At 43.8% G+C, this 22,520-nt stretch overlaps 1 protein-coding gene across 1 annotated transcript in view; it reads left to right on the plus strand.

Annotated features, from left to right (window-relative positions):
• The window catches only part of LAMA5 (laminin subunit alpha 5), a 240,386-nt gene extending 217,961 nt beyond the window's left edge, over positions 1-22,425 (plus strand). Inside the window, exons 66-80 of the mRNA XM_083360813.1 lie at positions 1,514-1,645; positions 3,099-3,250; positions 3,590-3,722; positions 5,381-5,521; positions 6,497-6,627; positions 7,140-7,307; positions 7,522-7,654; positions 9,378-9,517; positions 10,543-10,732; positions 14,785-14,937; positions 16,623-16,782; positions 16,913-17,040; positions 18,903-18,993; positions 20,230-20,349; positions 21,221-22,425. Coding sequence (XP_083216939.1) covers positions 1,514-1,645; positions 3,099-3,250; positions 3,590-3,722; positions 5,381-5,521; positions 6,497-6,627; positions 7,140-7,307; positions 7,522-7,654; positions 9,378-9,517; positions 10,543-10,732; positions 14,785-14,937; positions 16,623-16,782; positions 16,913-17,040; positions 18,903-18,993; positions 20,230-20,349; positions 21,221-21,366 — 2,118 coding nt within the window. The 3' untranslated portion in view covers positions 21,367-22,425. The remainder of the gene's footprint in view (positions 1-1,513; positions 1,646-3,098; positions 3,251-3,589; positions 3,723-5,380; positions 5,522-6,496; positions 6,628-7,139; positions 7,308-7,521; positions 7,655-9,377; positions 9,518-10,542; positions 10,733-14,784; positions 14,938-16,622; positions 16,783-16,912; positions 17,041-18,902; positions 18,994-20,229; positions 20,350-21,220) is intronic.
• The last annotated feature ends 95 nt before the right edge of the window (positions 22,426-22,520 follow it).

Below are 22,520 nucleotides of genomic sequence, written 5' to 3' on the forward strand. Positions count from 1 at the left end.
AAAAATACCTCCTCGTTTTCCTGTGCTGTTTCCCAGATTAAAACAGCATTCTATATGTCAGTGGTGGTGAACATATGGCACGCGTGCCAGAGGCGGCACTCAGAGCACTCTCTGTGGGCACGCGTGCCGCTGCTTGCTGCAGCTTGCGCAGGTCCATTAGGGCGCCACCGCCACCCGGAGCGGCAGCCCCGCCCAGCACAAAGGCAAAGTGGCCAGCTAGCAAGCTCGAGTAGAGGTGTTAGAGCACGCCCACACCCAGCAAGCTAAAGGCCACCCCCAGCAGGGAAAGGTTGATCCCCATTGGCGCCATGGCCCCCCAGTCCCAGCTAGGATTGCGTGCCTCCCCCCCTGTTCTATGCCGGGCCTCCTTCCTACCACCCCACCTGCCAGAGACCCCCTGGATCTCCCCCAACCCTGCCCGGTCCCCACAGGCATCCCCCCCATGAGCAAAATAGAGGTGGCCATGCCCACCCCAGCCACGCCCACCCAGTCTGCTGTGACAACCACAGCCATACCCACCCAGTGGGCCATCCCCCCCGTGTCCCTCATGAGGGCACCACAATGCTGATGCGGCCCTGGCACTTTGCGATAAATGAGTGGGTTGTGGTTTGGGCACTCAGTCTCTAAAAGGTTCGCCATCACTGACATATGTCAACGCTGCTAACATCGGATGTTCTTGCTTTGACAAAGGATGAAGAAGCAGCTATTTTATATTTCTACTTGTGTATCACTTTTAGAGTTAAAGTTAGATGAAGATGGGAGGGGGAAGGAAGAATATGCATGGGGGATTAGTTAGACACAATAACATAGCAGCAGAGCATTTTCACGGTTGAATGTAATAAGAGGCGATAAGAAAGAACTGGGGGTCAAACTAAGGAGGGAGAACTTACCCTTCAAACTAATTGGAGAATGTGATTTATGACAGCAACAAAAGGAGGGAACTATGTTTTAATATTATTGTGCTCAGAGGAGGGGAATCCAGATTCCGGCTTTAACCAAGCATTGCCGATGTTATATTGCTCTAATAAAAGACTTTTAAGGTAAACAATGCCTCAAAGTTCTTTGAAGAGCTCATCTGTCGGAAACTTGACGGTATACAGTAGGCGGGGCCCCGATGGTTAAAGACTCTGAGCTTGTCAGCTGGAAAGCTGACAGCCTAGGTTTGAGACCCGAGTTCCGCACAATGGGGTGAGCTCCGTCCCTTGCTCCCGCTCCTGCCCACCTGCCTAGCAGTTGAAAAGTGTGCAAATGCAAGTAGATAAATAGGTACCACTTTGGTGGGAAGGTAACAGCGTCCATTGCGCCTTTGACATATAGTCAGTCTGGTCACCTGGCCACAGAGAATGACTTTGGATAATGCTGGCTCCCTCAGCCAAGAAACAGACATGAGCACTTGTGCCTCAGAGTTAGACACAGCTGAACTGGGGGAAGCCTTTACTTTTTTTATGTACAGTAGAGAACGGACTTTTAGACTCCAAAGCCTGACAGCGATTTGTCCCTTTTCCTCCCACAGAATCAACTGCTGTGTCTGGCTGTTCGAGACGGGAAGCTCGTGCTGTATTATGACTTTGGTGGAGGTCTGAGCATGGCGCCCCCTTCGAGGGATCAGGCCACCCTGACCGTCAGCAACCACGCAAACAAAGCGGTAAGGACAAAACTTGTGTCTTTTGATTATCGTGACCCGGGGCAAAAGGATGTCGTTTCATTTTCTCTGCGGAGGAGGGATTTTTTTTTTAGATTTGAACGGCCACAGAATGGCTGTGACTGACTTCAAATTACTTGGTAGTCCTCAACTTACAAAAATTTGCTTAGTGGACCATCCGAAGTTACGGCAGCACTGAAAAACATGACTTATGACCAACAACTGTTGCCGCATTCCCCAGGTCGTGTGATCAAAGTTGAGTCACTTGGCAAATGGCACATATTTTATGATGGTTGCAGTGTCTTGAGGTCATGTGATCACACTTTGTGGCTTTCCCACTGTGGGACTTCCCACAAGCATAGTTGTGGATTTTGTGTAACGATTACACGATTCTCTTAACAACTGCAGTGATTCATTTAGCATCCATGGCAGAAAAAAAAGTTGTAAAATTGGGCGCGACTCATTTGGCAACCCCCTTTCTTAGCAATGGAAATTTGGTTTTAATTGTGGTCGTAAGTCGAGGACTAACTGTATGCAGTTCCAACCCACTGAATTGAGCTTTAGAGAATAGGTTGACACTCTCCTCTTCTTTGTGGCAGCCCCTCAAATACAGAACACTGTTGTCATGTCCCCCCTGATCCTTCTTTTCACTAGGCTGGACATACCCAAATCCTGCAACCGTTCTTCATATGTTTTTGTCTCCAGGCCCTTAATCATCTTAGGTGCCCTTCTTTGCACTTGTTCTGTTCCAGCCTACAACCGGCCCTGTTTGAATGTCAGGGACAACCCCTTTTTATAGTCAACAGGCTGGAAAAAACCCAACCAAATTTATTTACAAAGAAATCAAAAGTTCAAACAAGAGTTAAACCAAAAGTTCAAACAAGAGTTAAACAGGAATAACAGACCAGGACTCTAGCAGAAGACCTTCATACAGTTGCCTTCAGCAACCAGCACCTCCCACACCTTCCCCTTTTATTAGCAGTTCCAAAGTGTGGCTTCTCATTGCCTTCTTCTCCTCTCACCGAGTTGCCTCATTGCCTTTCTCTGTTCTGTTCTGCTAGATTGCCTCCTGCTCCTAGCGTCCCTGAATAGATCCAGCTGTGAATCATCTATGTCCAATACCTCGTGCTCACATGGCTGAGTCTGATGAGGAACATGATGGGAGGGGCCAGGCTGAGAGTCCTGCAGTGCATCAGAGCCTCCCTCTGACACCAAAGGCTCTCCAAACCCCTCCTTCTACTACTCTTCAGAATCATCAGACTCAGCTGCCGGTATCACAGGCTGACGCTGAATCACAACAGCGCTCTAGTTTCTAGAGTACAGTGGTCTCCTTAGCTTAGGTGATAACTTTGTGAAGAATGTCTGAATCTTGAGTGAAACTGCCTCTTTTGTGAGTAAAACTCCCTTCTGATACCAGGAGCCATGCCATGGACGTGTCTGCTTTGTCTAATTCCAGATCCAGCTATTTCTCCTCAAAATGGGTTCCAAGGATCGGGTTTTGGTCCGTCTGGAGCAGTCGACTGTCTTTATGATTGAGCAAGAAAACATTTTGCACGGGGCCACCTCTTATTATTTAGGTGGGGTGCCCACCTCCGTCTTGCCCGAAAAGTAAGATTTTTCTTGTGTTCATGATTGCAGGTGGAACTTGGTTTCCTTGTGTCTTATACACTTTTCATTATGCTGTCACGCACCTAGGGTCAGCTGGGATCAGGAGTTCTTTAAATTTGGGTATTTGGTTTTTTCATTTCTTTTCATTCTTGTGCTTTGGTGGCTGGGATTTATGGAAAAAGAACGTGGATTGGTAACTTTGTTCCTTCTTGTTCCTTAATCCACCCGTCTGCCCAAATCCTCTCTATCTGTGTGCTTTCTGATTCCCCTCCCAGTTCTAAAGATCTTGAGCCTTTGAAAACACAAATATCTCTTGTTCAACCTGGTCATCTTTTTCAGATTGAAGAAAACATTCCCCAAGGGAGGCTCCATCAGAGGTTGCATGAAAGGACTGAAAGCCCTGGGCAAATACGTGGACTTGAAGCGTATGAACACCATCGGAGTGAGTTATGGGTGCCCCTTGGATATGCTGGTAAGAAGATGGATTTATTGACCTCTTTACTGTGGTGCCCAGCTTTGGAAAAAGCCAGCTTGGTTAGGACAGGTAGTCCTCGATGTCTGACCGTAATGGAGCCTGCCCATCACACTCATCGGTCGGTACGGCCGTTAAGCGAGGCTCCCTCTTGATCGCCTCACTGAACAACAACTCTCCTGGCCATCCCAGTGTGGTCACTAAACAAACGGGGTGAAAGAACTGCCTGCTGAAAAAAGGGCAGGCAGCCCTGCTCTGTCCTGGAACTAGCACACTCGGTCAGAGAAAGAAAGCACAGGTCCGTATGATCTGAGCTTCGTTTCAAGCTTAATTTCTCCGCTATGTCACACTGGATCCCCTCCCGCTGAACGCCAGCCAACAGAAGGCAGGGGAACCTGGGTGTTGTGCCAGAAGAAGGAAGCAACTTGTGACTTTCCTTGCTGGCTTCCCTCTTGACTTTTTTGAGGAGGCTGGCAGGGAAGGTTGCAGACAGAGGCCACACGCTCACAGAGGGATTGGCCACCCCTTGGTAAGGGCAAGCGGGTTGCAGGGAACCCAGATCACTGTCATGTGACCCCGGGAGACACTTGCAAACAGCTGTAACTTTGAGCACCAAGTCGTAAGTCCCATCATTCAGCTCCATTGTAGTTTCGATCTCTGAACAAATGGTTGTAGGTCAGGGACTACCTGTATTCAGTGTCAGTGCTGCAAACATTGACATGTTTTTGCACTGACAATATAAGAGACAGCCTGTTACTTTAATTACTTCATTTGGTGGGGAGGAAATCTACCCGGATGTTGTGATAAGATTGCAAAAGCCCGCGTACAGAATGGGAAGTGAAACCTCATATGTAAAATTAATTGGATAATGTGATTTATGACGTGTAGATAAGGGTGGGGATTGTGTGCGTGTTACGATGGGTTTGAGGTGGGAGGAGATTTCAGATTCTGGCATCCCTCCATGAGTGCCGATGTTTTGTTTCATTACTAAGACTTTTTAGATAAATAATATGCCTGCAATGTGTTTGATTTGTCTCATTCATCAGAACCATGACATTCAGCATTTAAGCACTGACAGTTTTTTCTCTGGAGGTAAAGCAGTTGCCGGACTCCCTACTCCAGCCGAAGCTCCTCCTGCTACAATAAAAACTTGAGATGGGACATAAAATAACAGGGTTGGAAAAGACCTTGAAGGTCTTCTAGTCCAACCCTTGCTCAAGCAGGAGATCCTATAACAGGGGTCTTCAAACTTAGCAACTTTAAGACTGGTGGACTTCAACTCCCAGAATTCTGGGAGTTGAAGTCCACCAGTCTTAAGGTTGCCATGTTTGAAGACCCCTGTCCTATACCATTCCGAACAAATGGCTGTCAGTCTCTTCTACCGCCAGCATCCAGATACTATCAACACTTGGCCTATTGCAACCAAGACACTGTGACTGTTCATAACAGTCACTCAGACACCTTACTTTAAACTGCGTAGTTGCATCCACCTCTTAAACTCCACAATTGATGCTAATCTTACTTCATGTTGTGGTTCTTCTTGCCCACCAGGATCATGGCATCATAACTAACCATTCTGTTCTTTTGGTAGCCCTCATTCTTTTTTTTAAAACTAAGGATAAGCCACTTCACTGGGTGTTACACCTGTCCTTTCCCAGGTTGCTCGCTCGGTGAAACTTCACGGCTCCGGCTACTTGACCCTCTCGCTGAAGGACATCCCCCCGTTACAAGACTTCTACACTGGTTTTAGCTTCCGTACCAGTCAGAGCCGTGGCTTGCTGTATCACCATAATACAAAGGTACGCCGTTTGTGCACTGAAGGAATTGCATCCCTCAAGCAATCGTCTTCTGAAAGTATTATGGGCATGACTGTGAGAAATAACTCCTAACTAACTGGCATCCTGAATCATAGGGAAAGACAATGTTAAATGCTTGTCGGACTATTTGTGTAACTGGAAAGGCTGTCAGGATAACGTTTCGCGTTCTTAAAAAAAAGAGACAGATGAGTAGTTTTAACTAATACCCGTATCTCAAGGAGAGAAATTATTTCTATATCTTTCCCTTATATTTGTCCCACCTGAGATTCTCTTTACAAGACTCATCAACTTCACTTTATTAGTATCTCTCTCTCTCTCTCTCTCCTCTCTCTCTCTCTCTCTCTCTCTCTCTCTCTCTCTCTCTCTCTCTCTCTCTCTCTCTCTCTCTCTCTCTTTCTCTTTCTCTCATTGTTATCTGTGTATGTCTTTGGCTATCTATTTCTAGCTATCTTTATCATCTATCATCTATCTATCTCTAACCTCCAGCTATCTTTATATATCTATAACTAGATCTTTCTGTCTCTGTCTAGCTAGTTATCAGTCTTTATCATCTATAACTATATCTGTCTCTGTCGGTCCTATCTATCTGTCTGTCTATCATCTGTCTGTCTATCTATCTATCTATCTATCTATCTATCTATCTATCTATCTATCTATCTATCTATCTATCTATCTATCTTCTATCCCATCCACCCATCCTTCTATCATCTAAGTGAAATATTCTAAACTGGAAAGATGGTGACTTCTTTTGCCCTACCTTCATGGGGGTCCATGAGGGATGTGGGCAGAGTGATCAGATTGGCATCCTGATCGCTTTGAGCCACCCTTTAGGCACCTTTGAAGAATTACACATTTTAACTCCTGATGAAGTGCTTTCAGAGATTCAAGGTTCTCCAGCTGCAATATGTTTTCCTTTTCTCCCCCCCCCACCCTCTCTCTCTCTCTCTCTCTCTCCAGGAAGGGAGCTGCCAGGTTTCCTTGCAAAATGGCCACGTGGCTGTCAGTGTCCTGTCCACGGAGCTTACCACCAAGAATGCCTATGCTGATGATACCAGCCACTACGTGGCTATCTACAGCGACTCTGCAGGGTACCACTCCTTTGCATTGCATGTTTGTGTTGCCCGCTCCCCCAGTTGATCTCCCCACCTTGATATGTTGTTGTTGTTAGTTGCGAAGTTGTGTCCGACCCATCGCAACCCTATGGACAACGTTCCTCCAGGCCTTCCTGTCCTCTACCATCTTCTGGAGTCCATTTAAGCTCACGCCTACTGCTTCAGTGACTCCATCCAGCCACCTCCTTCTCTGTGGTCCCCTTCTTCTCTTGCCCTCAATCTTTCCCAGCATTTGGCTCTTCTCCAGTGAGTCCTTCCTTCTCATTAGGTGGCCAAAGTATTTGAGTTTCAACTTCAGGATCTGGCCTTCTAAAGAGCAGTCAGGGTTGATCTCCTCTAGGACTGACCGGTTTGATCGCCTTGCAGTCCAAGGGACTCGCAGGAGTCTTCTCCAGCACCATAGTTTGAAGGCCTCAATTCTTTGGTGCTCAGCCAACTTTCACAGCCATGAAATATAGAACTTGACACATAGAACTTTTTCGCTGTAGGGTCCGGATGTACGTAGATGATCAGCTTCAGGGATCCACGGCCGGGCTGAATCGTGAGAGGAGGCAAAAGCGTGAAGCTGAGCAGGGTGTTTTTCACCTGGGCGGTTTGCCCAGCAGCAGCGACCTTGGCAACCTTACAGGCTGCATTAGCAACGTCTTCGTCAAAAGGTGAGCCAGAATGTGCTTCCATCACATTCTCTTTGTATCGTCTCCGGCCTCTTTTCTTTCTTCACACACTTTCACTGTTGGCCTCATTGAGGTTTTGATTTGCCTGTGGCTATTTTTTTTTTTTTTGCGAGTCAAAAGAGGTTCCGTCAGTTCACACCATCTGCTGTGGTTCCCCACTGGACAGCAGTTGATCTTCTTTTCCTTTCTGCACTAGGAGATTGGAACCTCAGGCAGTTGTGGATCTGCAGCAGAGCATGGAGAGTTTCAATGTGACCATGAACTGCCCCAGAGATCGGCAACCCCAGCAGATGAGGGCACCAGAAAAGAAGAGCAGGTGGAAGCCAAAGGTGACGAGAGATACAATAGAATATTTGTAGCTCGAGATTATACCGTATTCGGAGCTTGGCTTTTTCCCTATACACCAGAGGTCCCCAACCTTTAGGGATGCGATGGCTCAGTAGGTTAGGACGCTGAGCTTGTCGATCAGAAGGTCGGCAGTTTGGCGGGTCGAATCCCGAGTGCTGCGTAGCAGAGGGAGCACCCGTTACCCGTCCCAGCTTCTGCCAACCTTAGCAGTTCGAAAGCACGTAAAAATGCAAGTAGAAAAATAGGGACCACTATGGTGGGAAGGTAACAGCGTTCCATGCGCCTTTGGCGTCTAGTCATGCCGGCCACATGACCACGGAGACGTCCTCGGACAAGCGCTGGCTCTTCGGCTTTGAAACGGAGATGAGCACCGGCCCCTAGAGTTGGAAACAACTAGCACGCATGTGCGGGGGAACCTTTACCTTTTACCCCAACCTTTTGGGCACCGGGGACCGGTTCCGTGGAGAGAGGTTTTTCTGCGGAATGGAGGGGACATGATTTCATGTACTGCCTGCATCCCACAGATGGGGCTTTGCTTGTTTGTGCGGTCTGGTTGCTGGCATGCTGCGGCCCAGTGCTGGTCCACAGACCAGGGGGGACCCTTGCTATAGATATCTCATTACCCAACGAGGTAACATCATCAGCGCTGGAAGCGAGGCAAACCCAACCCCCTTCTAGCACCAATGATGTTACCTCGTTGGATAAATGAAATGTCTGCAGGGAAACAGCTAAGCTCAGAGAGCAACAAGGACCCCACTGAGATGGGAATCTTTAAAGTCCAGGTTTTCATTGTCCCAAGAGCATTAGGCTTTATTTCAGGAATAGAATAACCCACGCCCATTACAAAAGATATTATGGCAGATCAAGTTGTGCATTTAGCTTGTGCTTTATTTATATTGAAACACTGTGCAGAAAGAAGGACCCAAAGAAATGTCTAGAACAGAAATTCACTTTTGCCTGCTGGTGCCGGTCATTAAATGCTGCCCAAATGACAAATAAAGCTACTGAGCTCCCTTATTATTTCAGTTTTACTAAAGTGTACAGGTGGTCCTCTACTTATGACCGCAACTGAGCCCAAAGCTAAGCAAGACAGTTGTTAATTTTGCCCCATTTTATGACTTTTCTTGCCCTAGTTGTTAAGTGAATCACTGCAGTTGTTAAGTTGGTAACATGGTTGCTAAGTGAATCTCACTTCCCCATTGACTTTGCTTGTCAGAAGGTCGCAAAAAGGGGATCACGTAACCCCTTCCGGGACACTGCAACTGTCGTAAGTACACGCCAGTTGCCAAACGCCTGAATTTTGAACACGTGACCACGGGGATGCTGTAACGTTCATGTGAAAAACAGTCGTAAGTCACATTTTTCAGTGCCGTTGCAACTTTGAACAGCCACTAAAACGGACTGTTGTAAGTCGAGGACCACCTGCATTTATTCTACCCAATAATAATAAATCTCTGTTTTGTTTTGTTTTGTTTTTTAACAGCGAGCCTATTTAAACCTAGAGCCAGGCACAGCATTTAGATATTAGGAGATCTTTCACATCCCTTGCTGAACTACTCTTGGATGTTACCAAGATGTGGAGTGACTAACAGGCTTAATATTTATGGACCGTAAATTTAAAAGTTTAAATCCAAGTCATGTTTCAATGGGAAAACCAATCATGACCATATTCTGGACTGTGAATTACAAATTATGTCTCTGCAGGTACCAAGCGAGGCAACGCTGAAAGACACAAACTGCCACCTGCTTAAAGAACCCAGAGCTATTAAAGATGCCTTCCAGTTTGGCGGATCCCCTGACAGCCACTTAGAGTTCAACCAAGTACCGAGAACGTTCCAAGAAAGGTAAATATCGAAAAGTGAAATGTATTTTTCTTCTTGCTTGGAAAGTAAGCACACCGTACTTCAGACAACGAAAAAAAACAACCACCCAAAAAATAAGGAAGTGAAGAGTCTCGACTTACAACCACAATTGAGCAAGAATGTTTTGCTGCGGAGCCAGCCAGTTGTTTAATAACCTGTGCCTCATTTTTACGACCTTTGCTTTGTTTGCCGCGGCTGTTAAGCAAATCACTGCCGTCGTTTGTGGGAAGCCAGCAGGGAAGGTCGCAAAAGATGGATCACGTGAGTTGGGGACGGTGCAAAAGGCATCAATGCAGGCCAGCTGGCAAGTGCCTGGATTTTGATCACGTGAAAAATAGGTTCTGCCATTTGTTTTCAGTCCCATTATAACTTTGAATAGTCATTACATGAAGGGTAGTAAATCACAGATGAGCTGTACTCTGTTTGCTGACTTTCTGAACTCCAGTCCAGACTTAAGAAAGCTTTTTTTTTATTGAAAAGTTTTAACATACAGTTTATCTTTAACAGTCCCCCCACCCCCTCCCTTCTCCCTCCCCCCCTCCCCCTCCCCCCTCCCCCCCCCCGACTTCCCAGAGCTAAATACAAGGTATATATATAAAGAAAAAACAATCGTAAACAACCATATACTAACAACCATAAACTCTAAAATCCATCACTCTCTAGCTTATATAGGATAAGACAAACCTTAGTAATATTAAATATATATAGAGAAGCTAAAAGAGAAAAAAAAGAAAGAAGACTTATTCAAATGCTACATGAAACTTCTTAACCCTATACTTGTTCTGGATATACTCAATCCATTTTCTCCATTCCATAATATAACGTTCTTGCGAGTGATCTTTCAAATAAGCCGAAATCTTTGCCATCTCTGCCAGGTCGGAAACCTTTGAATAGTCATTACATGAAGGGTAGTAAATCACAGATGAGCTGTACTCTGTTTGCTGACTTTCTGAACTCCAGTGCAGACTTAAGAAAGCTTGAATGACAATCGATTCTTCTTCCAACAGGTTTCATTTCTCCATGGAGTTTAGATTGAACTCCTCCAGTGGTCTGCTTTTCTACATGGCTAACGAATCTCTGGGCTCCTCCTTCGCCCTTTTTGTTTCCAACGGACGCTTGGTGCTTTTGGCTGATACAAATGGACATCAACTGAGACTCCGGACCAAAGAAAAGTACCATGATGGAAGATGGCACACGGTAAGGATAGGGAAAACGGGCACATTTTGTTAACCGTACAGGATTAACCTTGTGAACTCTAAAGCTTCCTTCTTCTGCTATGTGTTCAAGATGGACAGTGATTAATATTTATATGTTACTTACATGTAAGGGTGTAGGTCTATACTTATGGTGTTTATAGTGGATTTAAATGTGCGTTATGTATGTGAACACTTTGAGAGCAAGCAACTAAATTTCATTTTTAATGTGTGCCATTGTGCCCACAGTAAAAAATGACAATAAAGATCTGTCTGGTCTGTCTGTCTGTCTGTCTGTCTGTCTGTCTATCTATCTATCTATCTATCTATCTATCTATCTATCTATCTATCTATCTATCATCTATCTATCTATCTATCTATCTATCTATCTATCTATCTATCTTGTCTATTTGTCTATCTTTGTCTGTTTATCTTGTCTATCTATCATCTATCTATCTATCTATCTATCTGTCTGTCTATTTCTATCATCTATCTATATCCTATCTATCTATCTATCTATCTATCTATCTATCTATCTATCTATCTATCTATCTATCTGTATCATCTGTCTGTCTATTTCTATCATCTATCTGTCTATCTCTATCATCTATCTATCTATCTCTGTCTATCTTGTCTGTCTGTCTATCTTTATCTGTCTGTTTATCTTGTCTATCTATCTGTCTATATCTATATCATCTATCTGTCTGTCTATCTATCTATCTGTCTGTCTGTCTATTTCTGTCATCTATCTATATATCATCTATCTATCTATCTATCTATCATCTATCTATCTATCATCTGTCTATTTCTATCATCTATCTATATCTATATCTATCTATATCATCTATCTATCTATCTATCTATCTATCTATCTATCTATCTATCTATCTATCTATCTCTATCATCTATCTATCTGTCTATCTTTCATCTTTTCTATGTCAGATGGCTTAGGTTTCCTCTGGATTAAGACTGAGCCAGGAGTGTGTTTCTATTCGATGAACAAGCGTCAGACAGGATGTGGCATCAACTCCTTGGCTAAATACAAAGGCAGTTTCAAAATAAACCACCGTTTGGTTATCAGTGATAAACACTCGCAGATACAGAACTTTTATTATACACATTAGAAAACTTCAACATCACATTTTACTTTTCGACATAATCTCCAGTCAAATTGAGGCACTTGCCATAACGTCTTACCAGGTTTGAAATTCATTAGTAGTAGTTGCTCAGCACCAAATCTGGGATATAGGAGGGGTGATCAAAACCATCCCAACGGAACTGCTTCAAACGTTCTCCGGTGCATCTAGCGGGGTTCAGGTGAGCATTATCACGAACCATTTTAGGCGACAGGCAGTTGTTTGGTCACTTAATGGTCTGTGAAATTATGATGGGCCCAGAACAGATGTTTTACGGCTCGTAAAGAACTTCTGGCCATTATAAAACGTCATGGGTCTCCCTTCCTCCCTCCCCCCCACCTCCCATGGTCCCGTGACCACATTTGGGGTGCTTGGCAATTGGGTCTCCTTTATGTCTGGTTGCAACATCTCACAATCAAGCGACTGGGGTTTGCAATGTTATTTGCCAGAAACCTCTCGACTTACGGACAACAACTTGTGAAGTCTGGAGATCTGGACCCAATTGCGGTTGTCAGTTGAGAACTCTCTGTAGCTTGACGTGGGAGGGTCCCTGTTTGTGAAATCAGGAACAAGATCAAGGAAAGCAAACATTTCTCCTTACTTCCACCTTGCTGATCTGCAGTTGGAAATATATATATATATATATATATATATATCTGAAGGTTCCAGGACCGAACAAGGATTGCTTTGTTGGTGACTTCCGGGAGAGGACTTCCGGTGGCTCCGCGGCGCCGGAGACAGCCTTCCCGGGCTGCCCGCAGCTCAGCTGTGTGATTTTTCGCCCGAAACAGCGCCGATCAGCTGTTCGGGCGAATTTGAAGCCCCCTCCTCGGGAGAAGAGGAGGGGGTGAGCCCCCAGGTAGGGGTCGAGTTCTCCGGGGCCGCCTGAGCTTGGAGCTTGGGCGGCTGAAGGATTGAACTCCCCCGTAGCCTGGGCTGCTCCCAGCTGGCTAGCGTCTCTGCTCCGGACTTTATGGAGCAGAGCCAGGCGTCTGCGACCATCCCTGCTTGAAGGAGAGACTATGAAAGGAAAAGAGCAGGCAGAGCAGTACAAGAGGGAAAGATGAAGAGATGAAGAGGATTATTTTATTTTACTCTCAAGCTTGATGGACTTTGCTTAAAACTTAAAGTGAAAGTGCGTCACAATTGTAAGTAAAAGATGGCGGCTAAACCTCCCCCTAGAACTTTTCGGAGTGCTGGAAATTCTCCGGTGCAACAACAATCATTACTGCAGGCGTTGCATTCTCCTGATGTATTGACATCAAAGGATCTTGAAAAACATACCCAGTTAATTTTGGAGTCAATGGGTGTTAAATTTGTACAGATGGAGGAGAAATTGGAGAAATTGGAGCAGAGAATGGAAGAAAGGATGGAGCAGAAACTTAGAGAGATGAAGGTAGACATTTTGTCCTCAGTGCATAAAGTAGCTAAATGTGTGGAGGTGCTGGATGACCAAGTGGAAGACTTGACTCAAAAGAATGCTATATTAGAAGCAAAAGTATTGGAAATTGAAGATTTAAAAGACAAAATGGATAGCGAACAGAGTCTGGCTCAATTTTACCAGATGCAGTTTGCTGTTAGAATTAGAGGCCTAAAAGAGAATATTAAAGAAGATTTAAAGCAGTTGGTTTTTGAGGCTTTTGAGGGGGTATTGAACCATCCAGCATCTGAAATAAAACAAGGCATGGACAAAGTGTTTCGTGTGAATTCGTGGATTGCTAAGCAGAGAAAGTTGCCTAGAGATGTGGTGGTTTATTTTGTAAAAAGGGAAATTAGAGATGAAGTTATACAAGCTGCCTATGATACTAAAGTTGTGATTGCTGGTCAAGAAGTTTTGGTTCTAAAAGAAATTCCTCCAAAGATTTTAAAGAGAAGGAAGGACTTTATATTTCTTGTGCAAGAGCTCAAGCAAAGAGATATAAGGTTCAGATGGGAGATCCCAGCTGGGTTGAGCTTCATGTATGATGGCAAAAGGTACTGTTTGGGTACTGTGAAGCAAGCGCATGATTTTTACAACAATGTTTTAAAAGCAACCCCATCAACACTTCTGGAAGCTGCAGAGGGATCTGGAGAAGGAGAACATCAAGAGGATGAAGATGGACAGATAGACGAGAAGGGTACAGGAGGAGATCAAGCTGCAACTCTTTTGGATGATCCTAGAGAACAGAGGGTGACGCGTGCTGCCTTAAAACGCTCAAAAAAGATAAAAAAATAAGACCAGTAGAAATCTATGGAACTTCCACAATATACTTATAGTCAAGTGGTAGTTGTGTTTTTAAGAGTTTTGGGATGATATGTATGGTAACAGAATTTTTAATTTGGAATTAATGGACAATTTACTACAGAGGAAGAGGAAGAAAGCTTTGTGGGTTAATGCGGGTTAATTTGTGTAAGAACTATCTATTATAGCCTATTTTGGCTAGAGAGGTTAATAGGGATAGGTGCTTGTGATGTGTAAGTGAGAATATGTCTAGGTAATAGTGAATTGTGGAAGAACATAGATGGGAATGATGCTAGTTTTCTTTTATTTTAGTTCTTTATACATATTTAGTATTGTTAAGGATTGGTTTACTCTATATAAGCTGGAGAGTGATGGATTTTAGAGTTTATAATTGTTAGTATATGATTGTTTATGATTGCTTTTTAGATATATACCTTGTATTTTGCTCTGGGAAGTCGGGGGGGGGAGGGGGGAGGAGGGGAAGTAGAGGGGGGGGAGGCAGGGGAGGGAGGAGGGAGAGGGGGAGGGGGGGAGATAGGGGGGAGGTTGGGAGGGGAGGAGGGAGGGGGAAGGGGGGTTTTTCAAAGGAAAATTGTATTTTAAAACTTTTCAATTAAAAAAAAAAAAAGGATTGCTTTGCTGGTGACCATGGAAGAGCGATGGAATTGAAGCATCGCGTGTCTTTCTTATCATTTTCAGGTCTTCTTCAGCAGAGACAGGAAGAGCGTTCAGCTGGTCATGGATGGACTGAGATCCTTGGAGAAGTTGCTGCCAACCCCTGTTGACTTCGGGATCTCCGGCCCCCTCTATGTGGGGGGAGCACCACTGGCCAAAGCTAAGGCTCGTATACCAGTAAGGAACCTAATAATCTACCTTGGAATCTGCTTGTTCATAGGACTAGAACCACCCCTGAACATGAAGAGGGAGGACATTGGATGAATTGCGCCCATTCCTGGAACGGGAAGCCTAGTCAGTCGGTCGTGCCTTGTCACTTCCCTGTTGGACTACCGCAATGCGCTCTCCATGGAGTTCCCCTTGAAGACTATCCAGAAGCTGCAAAATGCGGCCCCTTGCACGCTTCCTGGTTCTTTGTAATTTTCCCTTGTTACAATATTGTTACACGTACCTCATGTAATGCTTATTTTCTGGGTACAATTTAAAATGCAGGTTATCTTTTAAAAAAAAAAGGCAGGGCCAGGTTATTTGGGGGGAGTGGCACCATCTCTGCATCATACAATATAATAATAACAACAACAACAACAACAACAACACCTAGGATGCTGGCAGCAACCCGTGTCAACCATTAGTGCCAGTCAATTTGAATGTTCAGTTGATTGAGGTTCATGTTTAATGAATAAAAGTTAATAAATAAATAAATAAACAAATTAATAATAATAATAATAATAATAATAATAATAATAATAATAATAATACCACCACCTAGGATGCTGGCAGCAACCTGTGTCAACCATTAGTGCCAGTCAATTTGAATGTTCAGTTGACTGAGGTTCATGTTTAATGAATAAAAGTTTAATAAATAATAATAATAATAATAATAATAATAATAATAATAATAATAATAATAATAAAATAATAATAATAATAATAATAATACCACCACCTAGGATGCTGGCAGCAACCCGTGTCAACCATTAGTGCCAGTCAATTTGAATGTTCAGTTGACTGAGGTTCATGTTTAATGAATAAAAGTTTAATAAATAAATATAATAATAATAATAATAATAATAATAATAATAATAATAACACCACCTAGGATGCTGGCAGCAACCTGTGTCAACCATTAGTGCCAGTCAATTTGAATGTTCAGTTGACTGAGGTTCATGTTTAATGAATAAAAGTTTAATAAATAATAATAATAATAATAATAATAATAATAATACCACCACCTAGGATGCTGGCAGCAACCCGTGTCAACCATTAGTGCCAGTCAATTTGAATGTTCAGTTGACTGAGGTTCATGTTTAATGAATAAAAGTTTAATAAATAAATAATAATAATAATAATAATAATAATGAAGAAGAAGAAGAAGAAGAAGAAGAAGAAGAAGAAGAAGAAGAAGAAGAAGAAGAAGAAGAAGAAGAAGAAGAAGAAGAAGAAGAAGAAGAAGAAGAAGAAGAAGTTGGAAGGGACCTTGGAAGTCATCTAGTCCAACCCTCCGCTCAGGCAGGAAACCCTATGCCAGAACTGAAGAAGCTTCTTGGATGAGAAGCGAAAGGCCTTCAAAGAAAAACAAAGTCCACTTGCCTTTTGAAAAAAGCACCTCTGGATCAGAGTCAACAGGTGCCTGGTGGAAAAGATTTGTTTTGTTTTTATATTGTTTTTATTAGCAATCATCAGCCGCCCCCCTCCTCCCCAGGATCTCTATGGGAGATAGGCAGCCATATAAGTCGTTTAAATAAGCCAATATATATATAAAAAGCATGAAATTGCAAGTTTGGGGGAACTGTAGACAGTGGAAATGTCCAGATGCCGTTATCTGATTCAAAAGACCCCCCTCCCCCCTTTTTTTTCTTCAGGATGCTTCTGCTTCTAGCTTTAAGGGTTGCCTCAGGCACCTAAAACTTGACAAAAAGCCTCTGAATTCACCGTCCAGTGTGTTCGCTGTGACCCCTTGTTACGTGGGCCCTTTGGAAACTGGCATCTTTTTCTCTGTTGAAGGAGGATACATCACACTAGGTACTTTTAAGTGTTGTCTGTCCTTTGACACTTGGTCATTCTTTGCAGTTTCTTTCGGGACGGTTTAGCTTTCAACTTGTCTGTTCCCTCCACTAAACCTTCTGTAAAGGATTTGCTCTTCTCCCTCCAGATAGGTTGGTCGCTATCCGTCAAGACTTTGAGATGACGCTGGAGATCCGGCCACGGAGTTCATCCAGCCTGATATTTCACGTAGGAAGACAGGCAAACTATCTCAGGCTATCCACTGACAGCCAAAAGGTAAGTTCACCTTTGATTGATTGATTGGTTGGTTGGTTGATTGGGTAATGAGCTTTTAGAATTTTTAAAAGGAGTAGAGACAAATACCTTGAACATCCTTAGGATGGCATGGGCATTTATGGTATGATAAAGTTAAAGTAAATGTTGATATTTTTTTTCCTAACGTGGATGAATGGTTACAAAAGCTGATGGAATTAGCAGAGATGGCCAAATTGACTGTGCTGAGAAAAGAAAAAAGAACATTAAGTACTTTTGTTTCTACTTGGAAACCGCTTCTGGACTTTGTGCTCGAGGTGGAAAAAAATGGTATCATGATTTTGGGTTTTACCGATTAGACCAGACATGTCAAACACAAGGCCCGGGGGCCGGATGCGGCCCGCGAAGTGGTTTCATGTGGCCCACGAAGCCATCCTGGAAACAGTGAGGGAACGGCCCCCACTGCCTTGGCCCTGGCCCAGAGACCCTCCTTCTGCCAGAGACCCTCAGACCTGTCCCACTCCTGCCCAGGCCCCCATAGGCACCCTTGTTGCGAACGATGCAGAGCTGGCCACGCCCACCCAGTAGGCCACGCCCACCCTGGCTATACCCACCCGGCCCCCTGAGGGCAACCTCAATGCTGATGTGGCCCTCAATGAAATTGAGTTTGACACCCCTGGATTAGACTGATTTGCCGATACAGAAATGGCTGGTGCCTACTACTATAGAAATGTAAAAACTTTGAGGTATTGATTTTAATGTCTGATTTTACTGCAACAGAGAGAGTCAGAAGTCAATGCCTTTTGTTTCTTACCCTCCCTTTCTTCAAAGCTTTTTTGTTTTCCCTTTTTCTACTGTTGTCCCCTACTATTTGCTTTTGATTTTTCACATTTTATGCTATAAATGAATAAAACTAATTTAAAAAAAACCTTGAACATCCTTGGAGGGAAACCAAAACAATTGTCATGTATGTTCCTAGGTGTGGACAGTAGAAAAATACACCATCCATTGTCAAGGAAGAGCATGTTTCTAAATGTTGACAACTTTTAAAGATCTGTGGAGTTCAACTCCCAGAATTCCTAGCCTATCATGCCAAGCATTCAGACTCGGCAATATGGCTATGGAAGTTCTTTAGAACCACTTGCTCCAAAGTGAATCTACTCTTCCTGTAAGACCTGGAGGAGAAGACCTGTTGACGGAGCTCTTTCTGAAGGAATTATGCCACAGTGTTGGCCCTTCTGTGGAACAGCTTGCCTCCACATTTAAGAATCATTTTCTCTTTACTCAGTTTCCGAAAAGAGATGAAAAATTGAGTGTGGAAGGTGCTTTGAGGAAGACACTAAGCTTTCTTTTATGATCCACTCTCCATAGTCATAAATGACAGTAGTAAAATTTTAAAAAAAATGAAGAAGAGGCCACATTGTACTAACAGCCACGAGGAGAGATTGTGGATGAGGTGAAAGGCTTGAGTTTTACACTTGTTTGTTTATATCCTACCATTATTATTTGTCCAAATAAGGTGGGGAACATATCCAACTCCTCCTGTTTTCCCTAGAACAACCACCCTGTGAAATAAATTGGGTTGAGAGAAAATCCATCCAGCTGGCTTTCGTGGCTAAGGTTGGACTTGAACTCATGGGCTCTTGCTTTCTGACCTGGAGCCTTAACCACTAGACCAGGCTGGTTCTCGATTATAAATTTCATCGAGTGGAAATTGGAAATAATAGTAGGGCGTAGACCTGTAATGATCTTTTTCTTTGTGGGAACTTCCTTGCTAGCATTGTTCTTCCCATTGAACAACCTTCTCATAGAACAAGCCAGATCTTTCAGGGGCATCTTCCTAATGCCACCTAAATAAAGTTCTCCAAATCGTTTCTCTGTATTAGGTTACGGTGACCGCAAATGCAGGAACAGGAGAGTTCTCCACTTCCGTGTCCCAACCTTCCCTCTGTGATGGCCAATGGCATACAATCACAGGTAAGCCATTTTCCAAGCCAAGGGATATCATCTTTTTTCTCCTGTCTCTTTTGGGTTAGGACGCTGAGTTTGTCGATCAGAAGGTCGGCAGTTTGGTGGGTCGAATCCCGAGTGCCGCGTAGCAGAGTGAGCACCTGTTACTCGTCCCAGCTTCTGCCAACCTAGCAGTTCAAAAGAACGTAACAAATGCAAGTAGAAAAACAGGGACCACTACGGTGGGAAGGTAACAGCGTTCTGTGCGCCTTTGGCGTCTAGTCATGCCAGCCACATGACCACGGAGACGTCCTTGGACAAGCGCTGGCTCTTCGGCTTTGAAACGGAGATGAGCACCGGCCCCTAGTCGGAAACGACTAGCACGCATGTGCGGGGAAACCTTTACCTTTACTTTTTATCTGCATCAGAGATATTCCCCAAACTCTATATTCTGTAACAGTGGCCCTCCAACCTTTTGGGCACCAGGGACTGGTTCCACGGAGAAAGGTTTTTTCCATGGACTGGAGGGGGCGTGGTTTTGCCTGCATCCCACAGATGGTCCTTCGCTTGTTTGCATGGCCCAGTTGCTGGCATGCTGCGGACCGGTGCTGATTCACGGACCGGGAGATGGGGACCCCTGGTCCATAACATTCTCCTTCCCCCTCATCCCATGTTCTTATTTATTGACCATCACGGTACATGACAATTCGTTGTGGAGGCTAATCACAAAATGGTGTCTTCGTAGAACGCAGTTGATCAGTTCAGTTAAAAAGGTCTAGTCGATATATTGAGTCAACATATTGTCTCAGTGTATTGTAAAAGAATAAAATAGATTCATTTAACAAGATTCAATGTGAACGCAGCCAGTAAATCAGTGCTGCAGTCTGGGTTTCATGAAACATTTCTCCTCATCAAATGGTTGTTGATGGAGACTAAAATTAGACCGTCACGCTTCTTTAGGGACTTTGGGGTCAGTTCAGATCCCGTAGAGATGTCAGCTTCTAACTAAAACATTATAACATTTGCAACATCTTGCATGTCCATCTGTCCCTATTTTTAAATAAAAGCTATTTCTTTATTGCTGGTCCAGCCCAGTATGATTTGCTTGGAGATCTGTCTTGTTGGCAGTTGGGGGGGGGGATGCAAGATGTAACAGTAGCACTAAACTGATTTTATCTTCTTCCATATTCCTCTGGCAGAAGGGAGAAAGTGGTGCTGCATCAATTATGAAATACATGCATGCTAATTTGTTTTCTTTCCTAGTCATCAAAGGAAGCAACATGATCCAACTGAATGTAGACACCAAAGGAAATTACACAGTGGGTCCAAACGAAGTCCATGGTACTTCTGACAAAGAAAACATTTATCTCGGTGGAATGCCAGGTGAGTGCATTAAGGAATTGGAGCATTCAGAGGTCCATTAAATGGACATATGTAGATTATCAGTTTTTAGACCTTCCAGAACAGGGGTAGGCAACCTTGGCTCTTTTATGACTTGTGGCTGGCTCCGGAATATCTGGGAGTTGAAGTCCACGAGCAATTCAGTGCTGTATGGATGTGTCAAAAACTTCCAAATCGAAACACAAATTTGGAAACGTGCCGTTTGGGCCTGACCTCAGAAGAAAATGTAGTTAATTTCAAACTTCCTCTTTGGCCAAAAAAAATATTTTAAGTGGAGCGGAATGACGGCTACGTTGGTTGACCATCCAAGTTTTTGGGTGGAAAAAATAGCCAAAGGGATGACAACTGTTTTTGAAAAGGTCTTTTGAGGGTTGCTTACACTGTTTCTAGTGGCCAAAACTGTTGGCAGGTTTTAAGTTCCAATGGAACGTAGTCAACAATGCAGTTCAAGTGGGCTGTTGCGCTTTTAACTTCAAACATTTTTAACTGGATACAAAATATTTCCCGCTTTGTGTGCAGGCAGACAATAACTTGAAACGGGATTAGAAGACCTCCAAGGTCCCTTCCAATCCCGTTAAATAGAAGCAAGCAAGCAAATGGTTTTTTTTATGGGCAAGGTCAAAGGATGGCAGAGGGGATGAGGCAAAGCTGGCTTTTCCTGGACAAGCCACGTACTTGGGAGAATTTGCACCTGCTTCAGAAAAGTAATCCTGAATGTAATGAGCTGCACAGAATAAGGCTCAACTAGCTTAACATTACTTGGTGCCAAAGTGACCGTAGCAAGATTTTCTCTGTATCAAGTCCTGCTGGTTTCTCTGCATAAAAATACTTTCCCCCCCCCCTCCTTTTGCAGAACTCATTTCAAAATCCCGTATGCGTCATCCTCCTCCGTTTGTGGGTTGCATGAAGAATTTGGCGATCAATCAAAACCAAATTGACATCAGGCAAGCTGGGTCAAGCAGGGGCTCTGTAGGGCTCAGAGGATGCCCAACTGGGTAACTGAAGCTTCCTGGCATGTGTAAAAAGTCAAGAGCCACAGATGGGTTCGTCGCCCTCCCAAATGTCTTCGTGATGCATCTGCTTTCTAATGAAAACACAGGGTTCAGTAAAAACACTGTATATATAAATATATATGGCAGAGGGAGGGCTAGAGCGAGGTTCTCGGCTGTGCTCGTTAGCTAATTTGTAATATATTTGCACATTTCTCCCAGTCTGTTGGCAGTAGGGTATTTCAAACGGTGCAGACGGTGTTCTTTATAAAAAAATATTTATAACGGGCGGTAGAAGGCTAAGGTGCTCTTTTGCATAAGTGAGACAAGTCACAGTGATGCCTTAAGCAACGATTTCATCAAAATACACAAGAGCCAAGATTTATAAGCCTATCTGTATATTGTGGAATCCTGGGTGCTCTCTTAAGCTTGTCTGTTTGCTTGGAGACCTTTTGTTAAGTAACACAATTTCGGCAAGCAAACTCAAGTTTGGCAGGCACCAAGGACTCCACAGTTCATTCCTGAGCTGCACACATTCTCTTTTGTTGATGTCTGCGTATATGTTTGACCATTGCAGTCGTTCTAATAATTTCCCAGAGACTGCTGTCTACATTTTTATACGGGGTGGTGACAAAATGGCTGCAAGGGGAAAAGAACACAAGATACTACTACAAAGGCACGTACGTTCCCTTTTCCCGCAGATGCAAGTTGCATTCGAAAAACTGTGTTTTTGTCTTCGCCAGCTTCCCTAAACTGATCAAGGAATGTATTAGACATTGCTTAATAATTGGGTTTGCACAGCAAGTGCTTTGCTTGTTGCGTTCTGAGAATATAGCCAGTCCTTGATGATCAGCCATACTGTGGTTTGCTTAGTAGCAAAAGTGTCTAGATCTAGGACCTAAGTGGATTTTGTGACTCCAGGCAAAAACAAGGATGCTTTCCTTCCTATTGGGTGCTACTGCTGCACCTGCCTTTCAGTAACATTAAAGGAAAACACAGTTTCACTTTATTAAGATAATGTCCCTCAGCTCCCTTCAGAAAAAGCAATCCTTCACTCTTCATTGTGTTGTGTGTTTCAGTATCACAACTTCCCTTTCAGTCAGCTAACTTCACTTATTCCTCAATATCAATCTAGGTTCACTTGTGCACTTCGAAAAATCCTTG

This window comes from Vipera ursinii (assembly GCF_947247035.1).
Source record: "Vipera ursinii genome assembly, chromosome: 3".
Classification (NCBI taxonomy): domain Eukaryota; kingdom Metazoa; phylum Chordata; class Lepidosauria; order Squamata; family Viperidae; genus Vipera; species Vipera ursinii.